General features: G+C 56.7%; 6 protein-coding genes across 6 annotated transcripts; 3 read left to right on the top strand and 3 right to left on the bottom strand.

Moving 5' to 3' along the window:
* Window positions 1–975: 975 nt before the first annotated feature.
* CcaverHIS019_0402390 (uncharacterized protein) lies at window positions 976–3,194 on the bottom strand (the record flags this gene model as incomplete). The annotated part of the gene is made up of 5 exons (XM_060600052.1): window positions 976–1,555; window positions 1,667–2,095; window positions 2,271–2,367; window positions 2,537–2,679; window positions 3,019–3,194. 5 exons carry the CDS (start codon window positions 3,192–3,194, stop codon window positions 976–978), a joined length of 1,425 nt encoding a protein of 474 aa, XP_060456684.1.
* Window positions 3,195–3,572: 378 nt separating this feature from the next.
* Window positions 3,573–7,647, bottom strand: SMC1 (uncharacterized protein; the record flags this gene model as incomplete). Its single annotated transcript, XM_060600053.1, has 9 exons — window positions 3,573–3,581; window positions 3,623–3,707; window positions 3,775–3,915; window positions 3,983–5,492; window positions 5,527–5,764; window positions 5,800–6,070; window positions 6,104–6,192; window positions 6,229–7,054; window positions 7,091–7,647. The coding sequence occupies 9 exons, from the start codon at window positions 7,645–7,647 to the stop codon at window positions 3,573–3,575; spliced, it is 3,726 nt and encodes a 1,241-aa protein (XP_060456685.1).
* A 4,980-nt stretch (window positions 7,648–12,627) lies between these two features.
* Window positions 12,628–13,177, top strand: CcaverHIS019_0402410 (uncharacterized protein; the record flags this gene model as incomplete). The annotated part of the gene is made up of 4 exons (XM_060600054.1): window positions 12,628–12,636; window positions 12,666–12,754; window positions 12,798–12,990; window positions 13,025–13,177. The coding sequence occupies 4 exons, from the start codon at window positions 12,628–12,630 to the stop codon at window positions 13,175–13,177; spliced, it is 444 nt and encodes a 147-aa protein (XP_060456686.1).
* A 728-nt stretch (window positions 13,178–13,905) lies between these two features.
* Window positions 13,906–17,814, top strand: AKL1 (uncharacterized protein; the record flags this gene model as incomplete). Its single annotated transcript, XM_060600055.1, has 7 exons — window positions 13,906–14,421; window positions 14,455–14,560; window positions 14,613–14,755; window positions 14,790–15,024; window positions 15,060–15,203; window positions 15,247–15,344; window positions 15,379–17,814. 7 exons carry the CDS (start codon window positions 13,906–13,908, stop codon window positions 17,812–17,814), a joined length of 3,678 nt encoding a protein of 1,225 aa, XP_060456687.1.
* Window positions 17,815–18,564: 750 nt separating this feature from the next.
* Window positions 18,565–20,200, top strand: CAR2 (uncharacterized protein; the record flags this gene model as incomplete). The annotated part of the gene is made up of 4 exons (XM_060600057.1): window positions 18,565–18,647; window positions 18,684–18,820; window positions 19,059–20,122; window positions 20,168–20,200. The coding sequence occupies 4 exons, from the start codon at window positions 18,565–18,567 to the stop codon at window positions 20,198–20,200; spliced, it is 1,317 nt and encodes a 438-aa protein (XP_060456688.1).
* A 232-nt stretch (window positions 20,201–20,432) lies between these two features.
* CcaverHIS019_0402440 (uncharacterized protein) lies at window positions 20,433–25,734 on the bottom strand (the record flags this gene model as incomplete). Its single annotated transcript, XM_060600058.1, has 9 exons — window positions 20,433–21,824; window positions 21,857–21,971; window positions 22,707–23,040; window positions 23,497–23,833; window positions 23,887–24,004; window positions 24,551–24,654; window positions 24,688–25,527; window positions 25,560–25,677; window positions 25,712–25,734. The coding sequence occupies 9 exons, from the start codon at window positions 25,732–25,734 to the stop codon at window positions 20,433–20,435; spliced, it is 3,381 nt and encodes a 1,126-aa protein (XP_060456689.1).
* Between the last annotated feature and the right edge of the window lie 266 nt (window positions 25,735–26,000).

Genomic DNA, 26,000 nt, shown 5'->3' on the forward strand with positions numbered 1-26,000 from the left:
GCATGCAGACTACATTTAGGCTGAGCCAGGCTGGGAAAGCTCAGGCTGGCGCGAGTCCGAATGCACCTGCCAACCGACCGAGCGCTCAACACGTCACAAGCGCCCAAACATGAGATTATCCTTATCTGCACCGCCTCATCAGCCTCGTCTCAGGCTCGATTCAGAACAGAGTGGCATTCCATGTCCTTCAAGCGTTCCAGCGTCACGCACGTCACACACGCCGTACCTGGCCTCGAAACAGGTCATATACATTCGCCTACAGCACAACTGAGCTCGATCTCTCCAGCTGCATGTGTTTGTTTTGCGTACAGCGTCTACACATATCTACAAGCTAACGGGCGCCGGAGCCCCTTTCCCTAGCTCAGATGCCCGCAGGGCATCCGCCGGTACCAACACGTACCAATCTTGCCACGTCATGGCTCGGCATCATACTATACGCAGCAAAATTAGCGAATAGGGCGGAAAGCTGAGTGCTGCATCGAGACCTGACCTCGTGCATTATTACAAAGACAGATATTGTCATGTTACTTACTGAGACTACTCATTAGTCAGATAAGCTAGGTACAGTAGCCTAAGGCTCCATTTGCGCGTCAGTCTTAGTCAAACTCAGAACAGGATAATCCTGCGCAGTCCCTACATGGCCTCATCCCTCAGCGCTGGCTTCAGCCACCCAGCGCCACACCGCCAGTTCAAAGAAATATGAATCAGCGTAGCCGGCCAGGTTAACCTGATGATACACTGGCTGTGGTTCGCTGAGAGATATCCGAACTGTTCCGGTGCGGGATGGTGCGGGTATGTGGATGGGTCTGAGCGGAGGTGGAGTGCTTGGACGCTTGCACGCTTGGAGATGAGATGAGATGAGATCGACCTGTATCGATGCAGCTCGAAGGTCCAGGTCTTCGGCGAATGGAGTTCTGAAGAACCGGACACAACCCGTCCAGACAGCGAGACCCACATGTACTGCATAATCTTACATTACTTGGCCGCCGCCTTCTTGGACCGCTCAATCGCCTTCTTAGCCTGCAGCGCGGTAAGTGCCGCGCCGACGCCCGAGCCATCCTTGGCTAAACCAATCGTGATCCGCTTCTCACCCGCCTCTCCGAGCAACTTGCGTAGCGCGACGCGCACGTTAGTCTCGAAACCCGGCAGGTACTGCGCCACACTTCCGTCGACACCGACGTCGATCGTCTCCTTGTCCTCTGCGCGCCGGTGCTTCTCCGTAAGCTGAACCACTGCCGCAATGGCCGTCGCTGCCAGGAACGCAGCGCGGTGCGCGACGAGCTTGGTTGCCCAGCGCACTAACTCGACGTCTCTGGGCTCGACGTACTTGCGCTTGACCTTGAGAATGTCGGTGATGGCTGTAATCACGTCCTCGTCCGTCTTGGCGCCCTCGACCGCTGACACGAACGACGTGTCAAACCCGTAGTGCTCGTTCAGCACGTCGGTACTGTACCCTCCAAAGAGCACGTTCGAGTCTATCAGATGCAAGAGGATGTTGCGCGTGATCTCGCCAAGGTACATGCCAGACACCATCTTCTCAAATGCCTGCTTGCGGCTATCGTCAGCGGTGCCGACCGACAGCTTGTAGAGTGGTGGGGCCTGGTGACACAGCTATGCTCGCAGCGTGTGCCGTTCAACCAAACCCTCTACCCCGGTCCGCACTCACGGGTTGATACTCATACGGTCCAGCTTAGCGTCAAAGATCGATACGGGCAGACATTGGCGCTTGTTGTCAAACGCTCCCCACTCCGTGTTGATGACCATGTACTCGCCCGCGTGCTCGCCACATTCTTCGAGCTCGCAGATATGCTTCTCGCCGAGCTTCTTGATCGTCGACGTCTTGTCGATGTAAGCACCGTTTGTGCCCGTGCCGAAAATGGCGCCAATGAGCGCAGGACCGTGCTGGTACGACCGCGAGAGAAGGGTGCCGACCGTGTCGTTGACGAGCGCGCTGCACCGCACATGGATGTGCTTTCGCTCAAACGCGTCGTTGAGAAGCTTAACGACGTCGTTGCCGATCGCATTTTTGGCATTGAAGCCCTTCGTCCAGGTCAGGAGCGTGCCGCTGTCGATGGCGGTCTGCTCGACTGGGAAGCTGGGGTTAGTGCGGGTCGGAGCGAAGTGGGCGGACTACACAACGTGGTGCGCTGGGAGGGACTGGTGGGTGGTGACACTCGTCCTCTCCCACAAACGTTTTCTTCACCAACTGTGCTCACTACGTTCTCATTCCTTGCACCACACTTCCGCCCAACCAACCAACGATCACTCACGAGAACGTAAAGCCGAGGAGCAACGGCTCGCCTTTCTCCGGCGCAACGTCGCTCCCAATCTCAGTGAGGAACGCGTCGACACTGTCCGCAATGTAATCTGGTATCAGCACGGGCCCAACACTAGGCCCTGGATCGGCGGGTGAGAGGTGACACATCCACCACAGCTCCACCTGGCCTCCCCGTAGCGACTCCAGCCGCCTTGAACTCTCCAGCCTCAAACTCGCCCGCTCCAGAGACCCAATGGTCGTGTCATGCCAGCTACTCACCAAGGAGCACCGTCGCCTCGCCCTCCTTGAGCTCGTCCGACACCTTGTACTTTTGCTGCTTCATCTCAAACTTGTGGTTACCGAGCAACCGGACCTCGCATACGCGCAGATTCGTCCCGCCCAGATCGAGGGCGAGGAACGTGCTGCTGTCAGCGGATAAGTACTGACAGGGGCCTAGTGAGAGCAGTCGCGAGATTGGAGGCTTTGTTCTGCATGATTTGCTGGCCGACAGATCGCACACGACCAGGCATGACAGAAGCGGACGCACCCTCCGCTCCCACATCGTTTCCGTCACTCCATAATGTGCCCCAGCGCCCAAAGCCGAGGAGGGCGCGTGTCTCCGCTTTCGCTCACTGTCATGTTTCCTCTCGCGGTAATGCCTCCCCTCGCTCCCATGGTCTCCCTTCTCATGGGCAGCTCGCCGACTCCCCCTATCCACCGTACAGCTGGCTTGCTGGTACGGAGTTAGAAGCGAGACTCACCCCTGCTCGCTTCCGTCCGGGACGCCCGGTACGAAACTCGGAATCATGGCGACATCCTCGCCTCTCTGCTCGAGACCGGCCTGGAGCTCTCTACGGAAGTGGGTGACAATGTGCTCGAGGGCGCTGTCGCAGAGGAGGAAGTTTGGCTCAATGTCCTTGCAGATGTCGGGAAGCATGGCGGAGTGATTGGAGTGGTCGGAGTGAGGAAGGAGAAGATAAAGAGGAGAGGATGAGAGGAACCAGGTTGAAAGCTACAAAGGTACTTGTGCCAAGCGGAAGTGTAATGAGCGGGGTGGGATCGTGAGAGAAGGGACAAGGGGGCTGATAACTGGGATGGGGAACTCGGTCAGTCGCCGACGTCACAGGGTGGGCCAGATGTGGTTAATGTGCCTAAGTGGGGGGAGCCGCATAGACAGTCCGCTCTTGGGTCTTGGGGCGTGGGAGAACCAACTGCCGCCGGCTACAGCCCTGTTGTGCCTGTACCCTCCCAAACCAACCAATTTGCTTGAATCTCTTGTTACTTTTACAGCTGGGTAATACATCAACGCCATCAATCACTCGTACTGGTTGTCAGCTTGCACCTGTTAATTACAAAGGGACTCACCTCGCGCAGAGACAGCGTCAATGTCCGCGACGAATTCTCCACCTGCTCGCGGTAGACGCCCACCAGCCCATCGGCATGCTCGTACCTGAAGGGTCAGCGCAATGCCAAGGTTGGAGAGAATGCACACGTCGACGCGTCGGCGCGCAACTCACAGGGTAGACTTGAGCGAGATGATAAGGAACTGGACACTTTTCTCGGCCTGCTGCCGAACATACCGTGCCAGTTTGGAGACATTGGTAGGGTCTAGTGCGGCGTCGACCTCGTCGAGAACGAAGAAAGGCGCAGGGTGGAAGCTAGAGTCAGTCAGATCTCCTATACAGACAGTCGCGTCGCAGCGACCCAGAGACAGCCGCAACTCACCTGTGAATCGAAAAGAGCAGCGCAAGGGCCGCCATCGTCTTCTCACCACCACTCAGCTGCTCGATCTCGACGAAACGCTTCCCTGGCGGCATGGTGTTGTACTTGACGCCAGCGAGGTATGGCTCTTCGCTGTCCTCGAGAGAAAGGAACGCCATGCCACCGCCCTGGCCGTTCGCCTGCTTCGTGAGATCCTTGTAGATACGGTCGATGCACCCCGACATGTGCTGGTACGCCTTATTGAACAGCTCGCAGCGCTTTTTCTTGAGGCCCAGGAACCTGTCACGTGCGTCTTTACTCGCTTTCCGGGCCTCGTCCGCCTCATCCTCAGCCAGGTCGAGCTCGTTCTGCACGTCCTTCAACCGGTCGACCGCCTTCATGTTCGGCACCACGCGCTCTAACTCGGCCTTCATCTTGGTGATCTGCGTGTCGAACTCAGCGCCGTATTCTGGCGAGTCGTTCTCCCGGTCCTCGTCCGTGAGCGCATCAAAGTCCGGCTCGATGCCATAGTCATCTGTCCGAGCGGGTTGCAACGAGCTGCCGTCCACATCCATCGCCATCTCGGCGGTATTGTCCTCGATGGGGACATTTTGCAGGTCGCCAGCGTTGAGAGGCAGATCGATGTCGTCGAGTCGGCAGCGGCGGTAGATGGCGTGGCGATCGGACGCGGACCGCTCGATCTCGTCGTTCCATGAGGCGATCTCCTTCAGCGCGTTGTCAAGGCCGCGTTGGGCGCGCTTGACAGCGTTGCGAGCATTCTCGACGTCCTCCCCGACGCTCTCAGCCGCCTCCTTGGCCTTCTTCAGCTTGCCCTCTTGCCGTTCGATCTCGGCCTGGAGCGCTTCGATCTCCTCCTCGACCTGCTGCTTACGCTGGTTCCGCGCCGTGCTGTTGCGCTTCTCACGGTCGAGAGTGGCTTGCAGTGACGCAAGCCGGTCTTCGGTCGCCTTGAGCTGCTGCTCCTCGAACTCAACCGCGTGCAGATTCCGCGCCGCCTTGATCTTGAACCCCTCGAGGGCCTCGTTCTCCTCGCGTGCGACCTTCAACTGGACATCCTCGTATTCGCGGATGTTGTCGACGTTGATGCGCTGGCAGAATGCAGCGAAGACGCTGTCGTCCGCCTCCTCGACCGTCTTCGCGAGGCCTTGAAGCTTGTCCTCGGCTTCGCGGAGCGCCTTGGCGCGCTTCTCGCGCTCTGGCTTCATCTTGCCGAGGTCCTTCTCGACAGCGGCAAGCTCCTTACGCAGACCTTCGAGTCGGAGACGGGTGGCCGCGAGGTCGTCGTTCGCCGTACCCAGCTCGGCCTGCAGACGCGACAGGATCTGGTACTTGCCCTCGTCGTCCTTCTCCTTCGGTTTGGACTGGGACAACTCCTGCAGCTGCTTGATCTGTTTCTCCCGCAGCTGCATGAGCGAGCTCACATCCTTGTCGTTGAATTTGCGCCCCTTGTCCTGACCACGACCGCCAGTGATCAACCCAGCCTTGTGGAAGACTGTGCCGTCGAGCGTCACCGCTAGCTGTCAGACCGGTCAATGCACGGTACTCACCCTTGACTTCCATGCGCTTCTCGTAGCAAACATACTTGGCGACCTCCTGCGAGTCGCAGATGATCGCCGAGCCGCAGGCGTACTGCATCGCACGCTCGACGCTCGGCTCGAATTCGATGCAGTCGATCGCCAAGCGCGCGCCGCGGGCGACATTGCGGAACTTGTCCGGAATGGGCTTGACCTGCACAGTGTCGATTGGGACGAACGTCATCACTCCCTTACGTTGCTGCTTCAGGTACTGGGTGTCAGAGGCAGAAGCACAAGTACGCCTACCGAGATGCAGTCAATCGCAACCTTCTCCGTCTCGACCACGACCTGGTCAAGGCTGCGGCCGAGTACCGTGCGCACAGCCACCTCGTACTTGTTCGCCGTCGGCTTGCAAAGGTCGACAACGCGGCCATGGATGCCAGGGAAAAGGCGGCGGAGTGTCGCAATGTTCTCCTTGAGCCGGATCTCCTTGTCCGACTCGCGCTTGTCCGCGCCTGCCTCGACAAGTTTGCGCAGCGTCTCCTGTAGGCGATCGTTGAGCTCGGTCTCACGCATCCTGGAGTCAGCAGTGCACGGACGTGTGACTCACGAAATGCTGTTACGCTCGGCCTGTGCCTGGTCGAGCTGGGACTTGATGCGTTTCGCCTCGCCTTCCATTTCGGCAACCTTCTCGGCCATCTGTTTGTCAGCTTGGATGCAAGTCAGATAGCTCACCGTCTCCTCACGTTCAGCAAGCGCCTCGACGTCAGTGTTCAAGCGCGAGCGCTTCCGCTCGGCCTGCTGGAGCTGGTCGTCCACCGACGAGAGGGCAGACACTGAGCTCCTCTGCTCGCGGCGCAGAGCCTCCAGTTGCTGCCGCTCGGCCACGGCGAGAATATTAGCTTCAGCGCGCAGGCGGCGGTACTCGGCGAGGTCGGCGTCCGTGAGCGCGCGTCCAGCAGCCTGGCTCTGTTCGCGCTGCTTTTCCCTCGCTTCGTCCATTTTCTTCTGGATCTCGGCTCCGCCAGCCTTGAGTACCGCAACGCTATCCGCCTGTCGCTTCTGGTCCTTCTTGACACGCTCGACGAGCGTAATGGTCGACTTGGCCTTCCTCTCCGAGTGCTCGATCTCCGTCTCAAGCTTGACGAGCTCAGGTTTTTTGTCGTCGAGCGCCTTGACAGCCTTTTTGACCGATCCCTCGCGCGACTTAACCTTGAGCTGCGCGTTCGCGTACTCCTTACGCACTTCCTTGAGGGCGTTGCTCTTCTCTTCGACAGCGCCGCGCAGCTCAGTCAGCTGATCTGACGCCTCCTCGACCTGGCGCGTCGATTTGTTGATCTCGTTCGTGATGTGGTACAGCCGCCAGAGAAGGTGGCGCTGGATCATAGCGTCCTTAGAGCTCATGAGCTTCTCCCACTGCTTGACCTCGGCCGTCTGCTCCTTAAAGTGCTTGGCCTCGGTGAGCATGCTGCGTTTCTTGGCGTGATTGGCGTTGGCTGCCTCGCTCGCCTTCTCCTGCTGGAGCTTGGCGTCCTCGTACGCATCAGCGTAGTCTGCCGAGCTGGTGTTAGTTTACATTTAAGCTAAGATAACGCACCCCGAAATGCGGTCGATGAGCTCGGACAGCTTCTTCGAGTCCTGGCTCGCGACGTTCTCAACGTCGCCCTGAAACACGAGAAAGTTCTTGGCCTTGACGAGAATGTTGAACTTCTCCAGCTGCTTGTTGTAGTCGGTCCATGTGACCGTCTTGCCGTTGAGCGAGTACACGCTCGCCGTGTTTCCGGCGGCGGACATGGTGCGTTTAAAGTTCCACTCCTTTCCGCTGTCGTCCTCGAACACGATGGCGACGCTCGCATTGCGCGCGTCATTCGGGCCGAGCTGCGACTGCGTCTGGGTCTCGGGAATCTCGACGTCCAGACCGAGTTCCTGCGCGCCCTCGGCAGCTTTACGACCACGATACACGAGGTCGGCGAGCTTGGTGGAACGGAGCTGGGCCGACTTGATGCCCAGGACGAAACTGATCGCGTCCATCAGGTTGGACTTGCCGCTGCCATTCGGGCCGATGATGCAGGTGAACGGGTCATCTCCAAAGTCGATCACCTGGGCACCGCGATATGACTTGAAGTTGGATAGCTCGAGTCGCCGTAGTGGCATGGCGGCGAGAGCGTTGTGGATGGATCAAGTGGTGGAGGGAAGGTGAGATGTTGTTGCTGGACGCGTCGGGCGTCCTGGGGTTGGTTGGGTGGGGGTTGCAGGAGTTGACGCGACTCTCCGTAAATGAGGTCTCCTCACGTTATAAATCACGTGACATAAGTATCCGGAACCAAACAGCACTTTGGACCACTCCTGTGTGCCACCACCCTGCGTACATCGGCTTAGAGCCGTGGAGAAGCAGTGATAGTCCGTGGTTCGTCTTCACGCACTCAGCTGCGGGCTTTGCAATCGACGGCATATGAGCTCGATGTCCGCCACCATCTTGTTCGAACACTTGTGTGAGCTGGCATGGACGCGGGTGATGACGTGATCCACGCAGCGCTGACGGACACGAGATATCTCTTCGTCGCTAAGCCACGTTGGCGTGTCACGGAGAGTGTGGCGTTATGGATGAAGCGGCCGATCTCATCTTTAACCAGAGGCGGGGGGTTTGGACAGCGGTAAGTAAAGCCTCGTTTGCATCCATGGAGTCCGCACGGTGTTCACCAGGCGCAAAGTTAGCCGGGAAACGCAGTACAGTACAGTACCTTCCCGCCATGATGCTGGGTACACACTCGGATCCCACAGCCGCGTGAAGCTGGAAGCTAGATAAGAGTCAGAAACAGGCTCGGAGAAGTATGGTAGAGGAATGGCTACTGGTCTATGCAACTGCGGGATATATTATCCTCTCTAACGCAATGAGGGACGGGGAGGGCTTATGTACAAGGATGCTGGGAAGAATGTGGACTAAGTAGGTCACTGAAAAAGAGCGTGAACTGACGAAATGAGATGATGGCCGTCCAGCTGCACACCTGTCTTGCACTCAAAGACCACTCCATATACAACCTGACTTCCACAACTGAAGCTTGCGTGTACTACTTTACAGGAGGCTTCTTCAACCTACAATACTATCCAAGGGACATTACCGTTCACTTGACAAAAGTTGTAGCAGGCTGTATCAGCGGTGTAGGAAGGTCTCTTCTACAGGTTGGGTCATGGGCACAGCTTCAGGAGGCTCTCCTCGATCTCCCGATCCCCCGAATGGTCCTTTTGAATAGCGCGCATAGCGCTGTCGACCCAGCGCGGCGTACCTCGAATGCACAGCTTTAGTAATATTGTGGCGATCACTGAGTGACTGGCTCGAGTGCCTCAGTTGGTTTTCTGGTAGAGCAGCATCCGCCTCTGGTCAAAGCACCAGGGGCTGTGGGTCATTCAGACGGCGTCGGCCTTCATCATGCTTTCGAGCTGCTTGAGATGCACAGTAACGAGGTGGGAAGCCAATGGGACGCGTTATCGTCCCGAATATCAGCACCGAGAGCCGGAACCTTACTAGCTGCCTCTAGAGTGACACGGCACTTGGTCGTGAGGCTGGGCTTTGCCTCGTACACCAGGCCTCTGCTGCATGAACCCAGATAGGGAAGGAGTAATAGCGATAATCATCTTTGAGAACACTAGCGAAGAAGTCAAGGCATCTCCTGGTGCCTTGGGGGATGCAGGCGCGCAAGGCCTCCATCTTTAGGATCCCTTCCCACCTCCGCTCAACGTCCTTAATCGTGGTACTCGGTTTGGTCCTCGGAAGCATGAGCTGTGCATCGTGTTGAGCCCATATATCTGCGGCGGTCTCGGTCATAACAGAGGGAAAGCGCTCCTCTACCCCCTGGTGAGCTTCTCGATATAAGTCAGGACCTTGAGTCGTTTGGTTTCCTCTATTGCACCATCAACGCACTGGCCAAAGAAGCGCTCGATTTCCTGAAAATTAGGCTGCGGGTTGCTATATGTTAGTACCATCTCGGAAACCAACTTACTTGGTCACTTACTTGGTCATTGAGGTTGTCACGAGTGAAAGGCGAGAAGGATTGAGAGGTTCAAGACACCAAGAGAGAAGGGATGATGGATGATGAGAAGGAGAAGAAGAGTGTAGAATCAAAGCAAGACCACCCACTTGAGGTGGATTTGAGGGAAGAGGATAAGAGGGGCGAGGGAAGGTGAACCGAATGTTCAGCATTGGGTCTTTTCTCTTCCAGCCATCCAACAACCAACCACGCCACGTACAGTGGTGACACTCGAATCTCCCCAAACGCGGTGCCCAACAGTTGACATGCTACCATACTTGGCCATGTTGAACATAAGACTGGAGTACTTTGAGGAACGGGGGATTGGCGAGAAGTGGTGCCATCGCCTCGTCTACACACTGGTTGAAGAGGTTGTGGACGTCAACGTCCGTCAACGGTGTGATGGCGGAGTAGGAGTGGCTACTGTCAGATGTGCCGCCTAAGGGTTACTCACTTGCTCATTGTGATACGCGAGGCGGGATGTTTGATCAAGGTATGAGGGTTAAAGCCAAGAACGAGAGTTGTTGAGCAGGTGTCGGATGGTGGAGAGAAGGTGAATGGAGGTGTAGTCGAGATAATATAGTTGCGACAGGCGCAGCGAAGTTTGAGGAGCTGGAGTGTGAACCAGTCAAGGGCGAAGAAGGTTGCGAAAACGCCACCGATTCAATACAACTGTGCCATTGCGAAGAGTACCTGCTGTGCATTCCAGTCGGAATCTCTGCCTGCGCAGTTTCTCGACAAACATTTATAGCATACCACTTAGAGCCGGACCACGGATTACGGAGTGCAATTACATATTATTGTGCATGTTTACTTGGCTGATTCCTTGGTAAAAGGGAAGGGGACGACGACAGGTACTCTTTGTCGAACACAATTCAAGCTGAGTCAGTAGGGATACCCAGAAGTTCTTACCATTATGTTACGAGATTGCAGGGTACTTGATGCGGAGGTAGTCTTCCATCCAGAGCCTGATTTCTTCATTGATGCTGGTCTTTAAAGGTGCAGCACAAGGAGTGGCCATTTGGAGACTGAGTCATGAAGCCGACTGAAGGCGCCGATAAAAAAAAAGACGGTAGGAGGACTCACTGTGATCAGTTATCAGTGATGCCAGTGTTAGATGTTGGGAAAGCTCCAACAGATAGCTGTTCCTCCATCTCTTGGATCATTTCGTGCTTGAGCTTGGTTTCCATGAAATCGACAAGGGAGCTAATTTGGGGTCGGTAATGAGCCTCCACATAGTCGAAAATCTGTTGAGTTTAGGCCTCGGGTGCCCCCATCGAAGTGCCCCACATTGAGGTTGGGTCATCAGCTTGATCCATTGGCATGGTGACGGGCACAGAGACCAATGCGATGCGCATCCGGGCAAAGGCTTCCGAATCCTTGTACGCCTGGCTTTTGAGGGTATTCTGGGAAACAGCGATGTCCAAGTCAAGGATTCTGAAGAAACGAGCTGAAATGTCGGTGCTTAGATGGTTCAGACTAGCGGTTTCAAGTGCCAGGTAAAACGAGTCCAGCAGATCTTCTTGCCCCTCCATCCAGGTTTCCGAGACTAGAGCGCCCAACCCGAAAACTATTTGTGTCCGTGACAACATTGGATGTCACGAAGCTCTTGGTTGAGAATCTCCTCATCACTTGCTCGGTGAGGCCGTGGGTATACATGGAACGAATATTGCTGAGACTCATGTCGACACATTGATCGTTCAGGTTCGAGAGGTTATTGTCCGTAATGATGATGATACGGAACAAGGAAGGGCTATCATCAGTCTTTGTCTCAAGGGAGAAAGTCACTCGGCCATCGTGGTAGCATAGTTGAGCAGTGTAGTTTCGCTAGGCTAGAGCGACGGCCTGTTGGACACTGGTTCTCTATGGAAGATTGAAGGCGCCCAGCGAGTAGAGAGGTAGAGAGGTAAAGAGGTAAAGAGGTAAAGAGGTAAAGTGAGGATCAAGATTCTAGAGTGAGTTGAGTGAGCGAGTCATAAAATCAAAACACGTGCCAACGAAAGATCAAAGGAATGAAGCAAGGTCAATTCAGACGCGCACGCCACTTGTTCTTGTTTTCCCAACTTTCTACCTTGCTCCTCGCTCCTAAGAGCGATACTTCCCAGTACCTGACGCCACTCAATGTTCTACGACCGGATGTTAGCGTCACGCGCACAAGCACCCCGCGCTATGCCGGATCTGAATTAGTATTGAGGCCAGAAAGCAGTCGAAAGCAGCCGATGTCATTCATTGGATCATTGGGTCGTCGTTGGGTTAGCCGGATTGTTGGGTTTCTTAAACATTAATCTACAACTTGATCATCAGATTAACCAATACCTTGTTTAGGAAGATGAAACCTCCAAGTTTAGCATCAATCAACCACCACCAAGACTCAGGCGTGACCCCTGACCTCTATCCCATATCCCATCCATCCCTGGTTCATTAGCTTTCTCTCAGCTCTCAAGTCAAAAGGCGTCAGGCACACCAAGTCTTCAACTGACGTCATTTAGCCAAACAGAGATTGCGCCGAGACGCGCCTCATCAATGTATGTCCATTGCAATATTCTCTCTTCTGCTGATCACCATGTTCTACGCACCCAGGCTACTCGTCAAGTTTCATGCCGGTTGACGAGCTCAAAGATGATGTTGAGTTTGTTACTGTAGTTGAAAATGATGTGAAATTTCAGACCAAGATGAATGTATTAATTGAAGGGGATCGAAAGACCGGTGCCTGAATGGATGTTTGATGTCTTGACTATTGTATATAAAGTTACTCCACACAATCACACGATGTACTCTTACTCTTACTCTTACTCTTACTCTTGCTCTCACTCTACAATAACGAGTGTACTGACAATCACCATTCCCACCATCTTCAAGTTCTGAAACCCTTTTGACCAGGCTTCGCCTCTCATCTCCATCCTGTCAAGAACCGCCGATTTCCCTCCACTCCAACGCCGCCCAGCGGCACGACCGCCACCATCCTCTCACTTGCTCCAAAATCCCGCCCCAATCATCGTCGTTACTAGGCCCCCAAGACCAAGGCGCTCCGTGGGAGGCCTGTACGTGCTAGCGCTCGTGTTCGTCTCGACGAGCTTATTCCTGAACGCCTCCGTCCTCCAGAGGTGGTATGATCGCGGTGCGTGTCCTGGCAAACATCGCTAATAGACAGTTGGACACGTTTTGATTACCCCCCGGCTGTGGGTAAGCGTCGCGCTCGTTGAAGCATGGAACGCGCTCACGCTCACGTACTTGTCGTAAGTGCTGCGTCATTTGCATCCTTGTCTCTTTTAACACCAGGTTCGCGATCCGATTCCGCTTCTCAACGCAGATCGACATTGTATGCCTCGGAATCCTATGTGTACTTGGATTCAGCGCCGCGTCCATCTCTACAAAGGCCGGACACTTTGAGTTCGCCCAGTGTGCGGGCTACAACAGGAGTTGTGCGATGGCGATTGTGGGATATGTGCTCAACTGGATCTCAATCGCTTTCGTGTGTCCCCCTTGACCTCTGGATCTGACACCAGATCCTTTTCCTCCTCGCCTTCAAGGTGTTCAAGGCCGTGTTCTGGCCTACGGAGGGCGCTCTCTCTCCATCCTCCTCAAATACGGCACATCTACCAATTACGGAGCTGCTTGACCCCCTACCAACTGACAAGCAGCCGGAAATGATGGTGTAAGACCGCTGCGCAGTGAGAGGGCCTCGATCTCATGGAGACCGCGCGCCAAAGTGACGCAGTATTACAATTAGATCTTGGAGTAACTCTCGCTTAATTCGGTCTCGTTGTATCTTGTCCAGGACTTGTATCATAGCGGTTTGCAACGTATCTCTCTAAATGACACTTGTGCCGGGAGCCCCCTGTGATTGGTGGGGCTAGACTAGGCTATCGTGGTAGTTAGTATCGTCCTATGCAGCTATGCATCCACTCTAATCGCCCTTGGGTAATGTTTATGAATGACGTGTATTTATTGATGTGATTCTCAACAACATCATGGATTTCCACGTGGCGGTCAGAGCCGTCTTGCCCGCCAGCCCACCTGGCCCAGCCAGACGATGCTTGGCCAGGTCTATGATCACCCTAATGAACTCAACTCATAGGGAACCATAGTAAGCCATAGTAAGTCATGTTAAGCCATATTCAACCATATTGAACCATTGTCGAGTTGAAGCCTCACTCCAAGGCTAGATCCATTCATCCATCTCATCATAAACATCTTGTTCATTTCTCTTTACTAGATACCTACCACGCTCACATCTACACATCCATTTCTTGACTCCACCTACTCCTCGTGCCTTCCGCTGCTCCACTTTGAGGTTGCCGGGCTCATCGGACCCGCTTGCGAGGTCCGATACGACTCCCTCCTCCCCACCTCCCCGCCCCCCGAAACACTGCACCGCTCGGACCCCATGTATCAATCCTCCACGCCGTACAGCCAAAGCCAGTACCGCGGCGCACCGGTTGCTGGGCCCATGAACCTGCCCTATAACGGCGCTCCGCCCGGCTACAACCCCGCCATGCAGTACAAGCAACAGCCACAACGGTACACCTCGGTGCCGCAACCGCAGCCGCCGACCGGAGGGTTCCGACAACCCCACATGCCCCAGCAGCAGTATACGCAGCAGTACCCGGGACAATCGTATCCACAGCAGCGCGGCGACACTGGACGCCCACACAAGGGCACGCTGCCGCCTGGCCAGATGGTGCGGGTGGGACAACATGCCGTCCGCGTGGAGCGTTATCTCTCCGAGGGAGGGTACGCGCATGTGTACCTCACGAGCTCGGAGAAGCCAGTGTATCCTCCCAAACGGAGTAACACCAAGGGAAGGTGGGGAGAAAAGGGATACACGACGCACTGCCTCAAGCGGATAGCGTTCGAGGATGAGAGCGTTTGGCGGGACGTCAGCCGCGAGATTGAGGTCATGGTTAGCTGTTATCGGAGACCAGGCTGATGGCAGAAAGCGCTCCCCCCAAATCCCCATCTCATCCAGTATCTCGACTCTTCGCATCACCGGTTATCCAACGGCACGTACGAGGTCTTCATCCTCATGGAGTTTTGCTCAGGTGCGTGCGCTGGCGGGGAATTCTGTAAGCGTGGCAGGGTCGCTGACTCCAGGCGGCGGTATCATTGACCTCTTGAACAAGCGCTTGCGCGACCGCTTGAAAGAGATCGAGATCCTCAACATTTTCACAGATGTGTGTGAAGCGGTTGCCGCGATGCATGCGATGAGCAGGCCTCTCCTTCACCGCGATCTCAAGGTGCATTTCCCGCGCGTCACGTCTGACAGTCCAGATTGAGAACGTGCTGTCACATCCCAACAGCCAGCCACCCACGCCTCAGCGACCCACACCCTTGATCTTCAAACTGTGTGACTTTGGTTCGACGACGTTTCCTGCCACGCACCCGCCGCAGAACTTGGCCGAGGCGGAGGCACTCGCGCAGGACCTCAACAAGCACACGACATTGCAGTATCGCAGCCCAGAAATGGTCGAGCCCTTACTGGGCTGGGCAGTCGGCCTGCCAAGCGGTGAGTCATGCCGTGCAGCCCAGCACTAATCTCAGATGTATGGGCTCTTGGCGTCCTCCTGTATAAGCTGTGTTACTACACTACGCCCTTTGAGGAGCATGGGACGCTTGCCATCGTGAACGCCAAGTACACGTTCCCGCAGTACCCTGTGTACTCGCCCAGGTTGCAGCACCTGATCGGTGAGTTGCTCCCCATCGGTTGAACATTCTCACTAACGCGCAGCTTCCATGCTGGTTGAGCAGCCGTCGCGGCGCCCAACGGTGTTCGAGGTGCTGAGGGCGGTCCATGACATGAGCGGCACTCGGTCCGAAGTCGACTACGTGAGTGTGTTGTTTCAGGATGAGCTAACGCTAGCCCATGCCTAACCGCCAGCTTCCCGTGGCCCTCCCCTCGTCGCCGAAAAAGCCCAAGTCGTCTGCCAATCTTCTCGACTTCACTGCTGGCGGCGCGCAGACTTCGCAGCTTGTGTCACAGCCACCGTTGGTTACCTCCGTTCAGCCACAGCGCCGCGGCCGTCCAACTCGTCCCGAATCAATGAAGGCGACTGCTGCCGAGATGGCGCCGCCACCCCAGCTGCCAACTCCACACATTCCCAAAATGCCTGTGCCTGCGTCTACCACTGGGCCCACCAATATGGAAGTCACCGGCGAACGGGAGGGGCCAGCGCATGGTGTCAAGCTTCAACACGCGGTGTCGCTCTCACGGAGGACTGCCAGCGGCACGAAACCGCCCAAACCCGTTCTCGCAAGGCTGCAGGGCTCGGCATTCAACGGCGGGAGTGCCGACCAATCGCCCCAGTTTGGCGTTGCGAAAGGCAGTGTCGACGCGTTTGGCATGTCCAAGAACCAGGCCGCGGCGTCGCCTGGAGGATTTGGTGACTCATTTAGTGCTCCGACTCCACCACCAAAGGATGCTCCCAAGGACGCTGTCAAGCGCACGGGATCGAACAACGCGTTCGGCGTGTCGACCACTGGCGACGCGTTTGGCATGCCAGCCAAGAATACCGGTCAGAAGGTCATGTCGCCCACAGGCTTTGGCGACTCGTTCGGCACCAGCTTTGGATCTGCTGGTGTTCCCCCGCCGACTGGGCCGAAGCCCCCCAAACCCACGAGGACCTTCACGGACTCGTTCTCAGTGTCACCGCCTACGTCCGCTAAGGTGACGCCGTCCGCGACCAAGGTTTTGCCCGCTTCCACCAAGGCGTCGCCCGGGTCTCCCAAGGTCACGCCTCCGTCTCCGCAGAAGAGCGGTCACTCTGTGCGACCCCCTTCGGCGTCCAGTACGCTGGGGCGTTCGCCGGACGCAACGAGCCCATCTAGCGATATGTCGTTCGAGCAGAGATTCCCTTCGCTTGAAGCGATCACGCGCGAGGAGGAGAAATCGAACCTCTCCAAGTCGCCCTCGCCCCCAGTGCAGTCGCAGCGTATGGCCCATCGCCAGTCCATTAGCATCGCGAACCTCACGGGCGGACACCTCTCCAAGGCGAGCCGGTTATCCTCCCACGGGCAAGTCCCGCACCCGCGCTCGACGCATGTCACGGGCACTGCATTCAAGAATAAAGAGGAGTCGCTCAAGCCTCCCGCCACCAGCATTGACTCGTCGTCGCCCACGGCCGACTATTTGAGCATGCTCGACGATGAGGTGGAGATGGACGCGCTCAAGCCGACCGAGGACCTGTTCGGCGGTAACGACGAGTCGCTATCGGTGGCGCTAGCGCCGTTGCAGCCAATATTGTCTAACAGATCGTCTGGCTCGCGATTCGGTGTCTCGCCGACTGCGGTTCGTCCTCCTCCGCCTACGATGCCCAAGCCGCTGTCGACGCCGAACAAGCCTCAGGGTGCTGCTCAGCGCGCCACGCTGCCGGATATGCCGACGCAGCGGCCAACGACCAATTTCAACTCGGCCAACTGGTCACCGCTCCAGACGATGAAGACGACGCCACCGCCGGCCGAAGTCGACTCCAGCGACGACGAGCCCATACCCGAGAGCGCAGAGGCGACTACTCGCCGCCCTGTTTCACCCACCAAGTCTGGTTCGCGCCAACATCCACCCTCTCCGAGTATCGCGCACCGGGTCGCCGCGTATCAGCAGCAGGCCACCACAGGCCCGTCCACCTCGCCTCCGAAACCTGGGTACGGGACGTGGAGTGGACGGGGGACTGCTCGCATGGCTCGGCCGCAGAGCATGTTTGATGTCCCGCGGTCCAACTCACCAGGCAAGCTGTCCCCGCCGCTCGTCTCTGTGCGTTCGGGATCGCCTGTGTCTGGCGGCAGCGGACGGAGCACGCCTGTTGGCCACAGCCGACGCAGTTCGATCAACGACATTGTGAGCCGGTACGAGGCGCTCACTACGAGTCCCGCCAAGGAGACTGGATTCCCGAGTGCAAACGGCAGTGGGCGAGCGAGTCGCCCACCAGTCATTGCGAATAAGCCACCTGGGCTTGTTCAACGTAGGCCTTCCGGCCCACGTGTACCCCGCGCTGCGCCTCCTACGCAGCCAAAGCCTGCGAGCCTGAGGGAAGCGAGCGGAACGAGCGTCGAGAGTGACAAGCCAAAGAAGGAGCCCAAGCCAGACGAGAAGGAGGGGCAGGAGAACGCGGCGCCGTCGTGGCGTGCACCTTCCAAGGCCGATATTGCTTCCAAGCCGCCCACGCTCAAGCCCAAGATGACGGAGACGCTGGCTGCAGTGCCGGGCTCTCCAGGCTCGAGTCGCTCGAGCAGCCCCGAGAAGCAGCAGCCTGTCAACCTCCTCATTCAGCGGTGGAACAAGGGCGAGCTCAAGCATAGATAGAGTATTGAGCATCGTTACATTACATTTGTGTAGTATTTGCATGTCATGTTTGGTATCAGGTCTGATAGAGAGTTAGAGTTGGGCTGCGGCGGATCCGTGGTCCAGCTCCACTGATGTCCAGATGTCCAGGAAGCTGCGCCGAGCCCGAAGTCGGAGAGTCAAGCAACGTCGGCGGAGATCTGGAGATGTGCTCTGGCTTTGAGGCGGCCTTGGATGATAGATAACGGATGCGGATAGGAGGGACAAATGGGAGGTCACCAATGCTTCCAGGACGTGCATTCTGAACTGGGAGCTGCATTGCGACATGGATGCTTTGCACCCCCGCGGAGAGGTCTCTGACCGACGCGATTGTAGCGCGCGCTTACACTGCCGTTGTCATTCAACGTGGGTCTAACTCAGGTCCCAGGGATGGTTGTGTCCGTTTCGAGGTGACCACGCAAGCAATGACGCCAAAGGTTGGGACAAACTCCGGGCGGAGCATCCTCATCCGAAGTTACCTGCGGTACTGCGGTATGTAGAGTATGCTCGGGGCCACTCCGAACATTACCGCCCTCTGCTCTTGTCCCTTTGAATCACATGCGGAAACCAACATCACCCTACAGTTGGCGCTTACTAGCCGCCCAGATCCGGTGGCGGTTGTCCGGGGTGAAGGGGCAAGAGGGAGGGGCAAGGAGGGGCAAGGAGGGGCAAGGTATATACACGTCCAAAGGTGTTGACTTTCTCCATTATCCACTCATCTCTCTATACACCATGGCTCCCATCGCAACCACCTCGCCAGGCAAGGCGCACCTCTCGAGCGTCGACATCATGTCGCTCGAGGCTGACTACTCTGCGTGAGTGTCCCTTCTTTCCTCCTAGACTCACGCTAGCCACAACTATCACCCCCTCCCCCTTGTCATTGCGCGTGGAGACGGCGCGCGTGTTTGGGACCCCGAGGGAAACGAGTACCTCGACTTCCTGGCTGCTTACAGCGCCGTTAACCAGGGTCACTGCCACCCCGACATTCGTGAGTACTACCGTGGAGATCCACTGTTCCGAGTCGAGTTGAGTCGCATGAGGGGAAGCGGGCTGCCAAGGCAATGTCTGAGATTTTGGTCGTGTGACTGGGTTGGTCTGACGACTAAATCGCTGGCGCTATTCACTAGGACGTGTCAGGTGCCGCTCACCGCGATCGCCGCCTCGTTTCCACCCTCCAGTACCCTCCCCTCCCTCCTTCCCTTCCCCAAACAACCTGCTGACCCCAGTCAACACCCTCATCCAGCAGGCGTCCACCCTCACCCTCTCCTCCCGCGCGTTCTACTCGACCGGCCTCGGTCCGTTCGCCAAGAAGGTGACTGAGTTGTTCGGCTTTGAGATGATGCTCCCCATGAACACTGGTGCCGAGGCCGTCGAGACGGCCATCAAGATCGCGCGCAAGTGGGGCTATGAGAAGAAGGGAATTGCTCCCCACAAGGCCAAGGTCCTCTCTGTCGAGGGCAACTTCCACGGCCGCACGATCGGCATCATTTCGATGTCGACCGACGAGGATGCGCGCAACAACTTTGGCCCATACCTCGAGAACGTTGGCCCAACCGTCAACGGCAAGACGATCCGCTACAACCACGCCGAGGACCTCGAGGCCGTCCTGAACGAGTGCGGCGACGAGGTGGCCGCGTTCCTCGTCGAGCCGATCCAGGGCGAGGCGGGCATCTTTGTTCCCGACGACGGATACCTCAAGCGGGTGCGCGAGCTGTGCACCAAGCACAACGTGCTGCTGATCTGCGACGAGATCCAGACCGGCCTCTGCCGTACCGGCAAGATGCTCTGCTACGAGTGGGACGGCATCAAGCCCGACATGGTCATTCTCGGCAAGGCTCTGTCGGGCGGCATGTACCCCGTCTCGTGCGTTCTTTCTTCCAAGGACATTATGCTCTGCATCAAGCCTGGAGAGCACGGTTCGACCTATGGTGGCAACCCTCTCGGCTGCGCTGTTGCTTCCACGGCTCTCGACGTTCTCGTCAAGGAGAACCTGGCTGAACGCTCGCTCAAGCTCGGCGAGATCTTCCGTGAGGGCGTCAAGGCTATCAACTCGCCGTTTGTCACCGAGGTTCGCGGGCGCGGGTTGTTCAACGGCGTCGTGATCGACCACTCCAAGTCGACCAAGGGCCGCACGGCTTGGGACCTGTGCCTCATCATGCTCTCCAAGGGTCTCGCGGCGAAGGTGACGCACGAGACGATCATCCGCTTTGCCCCGCCTCTTGTCATTTCCGAGGAGGACGTGCACAAGGCCGTTAACATCATCCGGGACTCGTTGGAGGTCTTTGACACGGTGAGTTTGAACAACTTTTCCTGTCAAGCAGTGCGCTGACATCAGATTGAGCCCCTCCCCTTCTCGGACCGCCACTAGATGTGGCTCGGAGGCCGTCTGCTCGATTTTAGTGACCCAGGGCTCGTCTCACGGATTTATTCATTGTACCATATTACAACCCAACCACATGTATTGGTAGTGGAGTAAACGCTGATTGTCGATCAGAGGATCGGTGGAGGGTTTGCTGACTGACATCAACCTAACGACTACTCAATCTTGCTTATGAACATGCATACAACATACAAAACAACCTCAACCTCGACTCGACTTATCAACCCCCTCGGCGCAGCTTACGCCAGTGCTGGACGGCCCCCTGCGCACGCATCATGCCCTGCTCTTTCAGGTGCTCCTCGCTCCACTGAGGAATAGAGTTGAACGACATGCGAGCGGCCAAGACACGCCGCGCATCCTTCACCCACTTGTCCATCTGGCCGTTCAGGAAGTCGCGGATCGCCTTGGCATCTTGCGATGGGAGCTCGGCCAGAACCTCGTTCTTGACTTTGAGCGGGAGGTCGGTGTCGGCGGCCATGTTGGTCGCCTGCGGGGCCGCGTCGTTCTCGGTGGGCGCAAGACTTGGCTCCCTGGCGTTGGAAGGGGGATTCAGAGGTGTCGCTGAGTCATGGGTAACGTCTCCGCTTTGGCCTGGCTTGGAGGCCGCAGTGGGAACAGCGTGCGCGTCGTTTTCGCTGACCTGGACCCCGAAGTTCTGGGTGGCAGCGGCGGTGCTTGGCTCCGCTGCGTTGGGAGCGCTGTTGAGCGTCGCCGCTAGGTCCTGGTCCATGTCTCCGCTCTGAGCCGGTGCAGGAACGACGGTATGGTTGAGAGATACCTCGCTGTTCTCTGCATACGCTATGTCGGTTCTCTGCGTCGCTTGGCTCTGCAAGTGGTTCATTCCCCCTGGAACCTGCGACTCGAGTGTTGTGTCAGGAGCCCCCACCGCCTGTTCCCCTGTGTCCGAAATGGCCGCCTCGACGACTGGGTCCGCGTCTTGGGGACGGGCACCGCGTTTGATTTGCTCACACCGTCGATACCCCTCCATCCAATCCTTTGCGAATGGCTCAATCCACGTCTGCATCTCCACACACTCCTTGTAGCACGCAGGCCCAATATTTGAACGAATGTGCTCGACCAGAGGCCCAAGATGTTCAATACCACTCACGCCCTGTTCGATGCGTTTGCGAATATAGGCCAAAGACTGAAAGGACGATGCCAGGCAATATCGCATGATGTGGCGATGGACTGCATCCTTGACCTCCTTGCGGAAGTGGGCGCGTAGTGATTCGAAAAGGTGGCGCGTCACCTTCTCGACATACCCAATAGGGTGGGTATGGCCTCCGACAGGAGACATGGCTTGGCAAAGAAGGTCAACGAGACGGGGGGTAAGGTTGATCACGAGGCGTTGCATGGCGAGAATTTTGCCATCCATCAGAATCTGGACATGCGCGATCGCCTTTTCGAGAAGAACGTCTTCTGGGTCCCGCTTGTATCCGACACATTCTTTTCCGTTGACCAGACACAGCGTACACTTTGCCCCACTGGGACGGACGCAGATCCCATTAACGGAGCAACAGCGGTTGCACAGATACTTTGCTGTCCTGATCATACCTGGACACTTGTCAATACTAGACAGGGTGTTTAGGGCCTCAAGAATGTTACGATCGCGCTAGCGTTAATAAGGCAGGGGGCGGAACGTACTAGTTGACTCTGGCCGAAGAGGGCGATGAGTTGGGTCGCCTGTGGCGCCAATAACGAGATGACGCACACGCCCGTTCCGGCGACAATCCTGTTGGCGGGGATAGGGATGGTAACACTGTTGTCAGTGGGAGAGTGGGAGGCGACTTACTATTCTCGCATGGTTCAGGTGAGTTGAAGGCAAGTTGACTGCCAGAGGGCTGGCTCTTGTGTCCTACTTGGTGATGGTGAGTGGGGCGACTGCAAGGTGGATCCTGTATCCATCAGTTTCCAACATGCCACATCTCGCACCATCCCCTCGTGCCATCATGTGCCACTCTGCCACTCCCCCAAATCAGCACTACATCTTCTTTCACGGGGATGGGGAGGAAGATCAAGAGGGCGAGAGCAGTTGCTATCGCTACCCGCTGACCAGTTTGCAGAGTGTCGTCCAGCGGCTGCGGACCAAAGATTGCTGCTTGACCAGCTCAACGGAACAGCTGTGTATATTGCACAAGGCAATCCTGGAGGAGCCGGGGACGTCCCCGGGTTGAACTAGCACGCCAAGAACTCGACTGCAATAAGGGCATGCATGCTACAGTATACAGAATCAAACGGTCCTGTACCATTACGTTAGCGCTCGATAGCCCTCCATGCAAAGACTACGCGCCGTTGCCGCCATCCCAACCGGGTCCACCACGTCAACACTGGGGTATATTTCCTGGAGAGGGGTACATATTCCACTAGAGTTGTTAGAGAATGATTTCAATCAGTTTCATTCAAGAAACGAAGAGGGATGATACAGTACTCGTTTGATGTACCTTACAGTATAAACACACTAGAAACTCAAAACCTCTTCCTCGGAAGTGCATACCACGCCTTAACGCCGTCGCGCGCGACCCGCTTGGCGTCCTCAACCAACTTCTTCTCCAGCTCATCCGTGAAGGCGGACACGTCGGCCGCGCTAATGGTCCGGCCACCCATGCCCCACGCATCGAGGCCCAGGTGGCCGTAGGGCGCCGATAAGAGGGCCTGGCGAATCGGCCAGGCCCAGGGGTTGAGTACGAGGTAAATGTGGTCCTTCTCCCACTTCTTCGCGAGGCTGTGTGGACGCTCTTCGAGCACCAGTGTCGCAACTCCACACTTGATGGCAGGGAGGCGATACAGGATCTTCTCCTTGGCTGCCTCCATTGCCTGCATGCTCTCCTCTGTAGCGGGAGCGAGGGGGATTGGGTTCGCAATCGGGTCGGCCGATCCTCTGGGCTCCATGGCTCCATTCTCCACCCCGGCGCTTTGAGGTGCGATCACTTGTGAGTCTCTCTGTTCGTTACGGATATTTGCGTTAAGAGCGCCCCGGGTACTATTCTCCAGGTCTATTCGCCGTGTCACTGATAACAGAAACAAAGCATGCTTCTCGAGATCCTCGTCCATCTCAGGCGTCTCCTTGTCCCGCATCGCACCGAGAGCGTTGGCCGCCAGGGATGCCATCAAGCGGCAAGACTCTCCGTTCCACATCCCCTGTCCCACTTCCCGACGGATGACCGCCAGTACGTCAACTCCGTTCGTGGCAGAATAGAGCGAGATATGTCGCGGCAGCATCCGCTCCAGACGGTTAGATATCCGATTTGGGGCTCTCATCCGCATATAGTCTTTAACCAGCTCACTGGTCTGCTGCGCCATACGACCGACCTGCGCCACAAGAGACGGGAAGCGTGATTCGAGGAACGCAATGCGGACGTCGATGTATTCGTTCGTTCCCGCGCCTAACTGCTCAATGGCCTTCATGATGACGTCGCAGCAAACTGTGTCGGCGTGGTCGTTCTGGTAGTCGGAACAGTCGTGCTGGTATGCAAGGCATCGGGCGCATTTGCCTACGCTTGAGCGGACGCAGTACTGGGCGGAATTCCGGCAGTGAGTACATTGCTCGTGTAAGCCGACCATAGTCCTGTCGGTTTGGGCAGCGGAGAGGATTTGGAGGGCGGCGAAGATGTCGTGGTCGCACTGCTGTCAGCAAAAGGTGGATTTGCGAAGAGGGCAGACATTCATCCACGTACCTCGTCGTTTCGTACCCCCAACAGGCCCATCAAGTCCTTAGCCTGCAGGACCAGGGAACTGAAAAACGAAAGCGTCGTCACCGGGCCTGCTTTGCTCGCGGGGATGAGGAGGGCGGTCCTAGAGTCAGTAAGGGGAGCATTCCGGTAAGACGAGGACCAACCTCGCGTTCGGATGATGGTCAAGAGTGGCTTGCTGCTCCATTACAGAATCGCTGTGTCTAGGTTGACGTTGTTCGGTGGTCTTGTCGTAAGCGGACACACGCGCTCTTGAGGCATGGTCACTGATGGTCCTGACACGGGCGGGTGGCGCTCGCACCTACTCCTGTGGCCATATGCCACATCACTCCTTTTACCCCTGGTGCCATCAGGTATTTCGCTGGAATTTCAGTGCGGCATCATTGGAAGGCAGGGGTAGATCTAGGAGAGCCGCACACTACATCATTCGCACCAGAGAATGTGGCCACCTGCGACGTGAGGTCTCCCCCAGCATTCGATCGATGATTCGCACACTTTCCAACCCCGACTAACTCGTAACGATCTTGACCAACCGCTAAACTAAATGCACAACATTACAATACTGTATATATACGCTATCTACTGCCCTGCCGTTGCCTTCCACTCAGCAATGACTCCCCGAGCAAACTCAAGCGCCTCTTTCGCCAACCTCTCCCTTCCCTGGGCGGTCCAAGACGAGACGTGGTCCAGACCCAATGTAGGAACCCGCTCCTTGAACTTGTGCTTGATCTTCTGGATGATGTCCCTCTCCCACTTATCAAGTTTTTTTGGTAGATCGCGGCTCACCAACCACGCCAGTCCTGGGGTCATTGTGGCTTGAGAAAGCGCTGTCTCTTCGGCGGTTTCCTTAATCCCAGGCAGACTAGCTATGTGCTTCTGCATGGCCTCTTGTCCCGAAACAGACATCTCGTTCCCCACTACCTCGGAGATGCTCGTGAGGGTTTCGAAGTCCGACTCCGTTTCGCAGTCCGACTCCTCTTCAAGGGTCTCCTCCAAATCCTGCCGAGCAAGCATCTGCACGAGCTTCGGGCCGTCCTCTTCCCACATTTGGCGGAAACTGTTTCCCACACCCTGTACAACGTGCTCCAGATCATCGACACTCTCTGCCCCCTTCCACATGAACGCACGCACGATGGCGAGTGCGTACGGGCCGAGCGTGGTGCGGTACTTTTTCTCGTGGTTTTCCAGGGCGTCCTGGACTATTGTTGGGATGTAGTCTGCCATGCGCATTTCAAAGTCGTGTGCCCACTCCTCGACAGATTCATCACTCATGTCGTGAGCCATGTCGTCCGCGATCGCAGGGAGGATGGGGACGAGTTGTTGCAGATGAGCCCAAGCATAATCTCGCGCCTCGGAGCGCATGTTCTCAAGAGCACGAGTGATGACCTTGTCGAGGAGTTGGGCGGCGTTGTCAGGCTCTTCTAGTGGAAGAGGGAGCGAACTGTCGGGGAAGTAGCATTCGTGTCCGATGCCCAAGCACCACGCACAGGGTCCCCGAGGGGTACGGATGCAGAGCTGGTCCGAGTCGAAGCGGAAGCACGCGACGCATGGTTGGCAGTTAACCACGCTGAAGTCAAAAGGGACGTCAGAGAGGGCGGATAAGGCCGCGAGGATCTGGACGCCGCGCTTCTGTCAGAAGAGTAAAGAGGAAAACGTACGTTTCCACCAAGGGCCTTGAGGTGTGCGATTAGGGCTTGCGCTTGCGGAACAAGGCGGGAGATGATCGATATGCCGCCGCCTGATGTGGCCGAATTGGGAGGAACGTAGAGGTGGGTCCTGTTGTCAGTCGGCTTGAATCCGGTTGACGTACGGCTCAAGTTCTGGTTCTTCCATGGTTGAGGTTTCTCGCAGGAATGATTGGGGAAGCGGAGTTGGTGCGCTAGATCTTGTGGGATGAATGGTGATGCATTGGACACTGATGGTTGAAGCTCGCACCGTGACCCCTGCCATCAGGCAATATACCACACTGCCACATTCCGTCAAAACTAACGCCACACATCTTTACAACACCAATTCGCACAGTAAAGCACCTGTACACCGCAATCACGTTACAGTACATTCCTCAGCTGTTACTTGGCCCACAAACTGACCCTTCGCTA

This window comes from Cutaneotrichosporon cavernicola, assembly GCF_030864355.1.
Source record: "Cutaneotrichosporon cavernicola HIS019 DNA, chromosome: 4".
Lineage (NCBI taxonomy): Eukaryota > Fungi > Basidiomycota > Tremellomycetes > Trichosporonales > Trichosporonaceae > Cutaneotrichosporon > Cutaneotrichosporon cavernicola.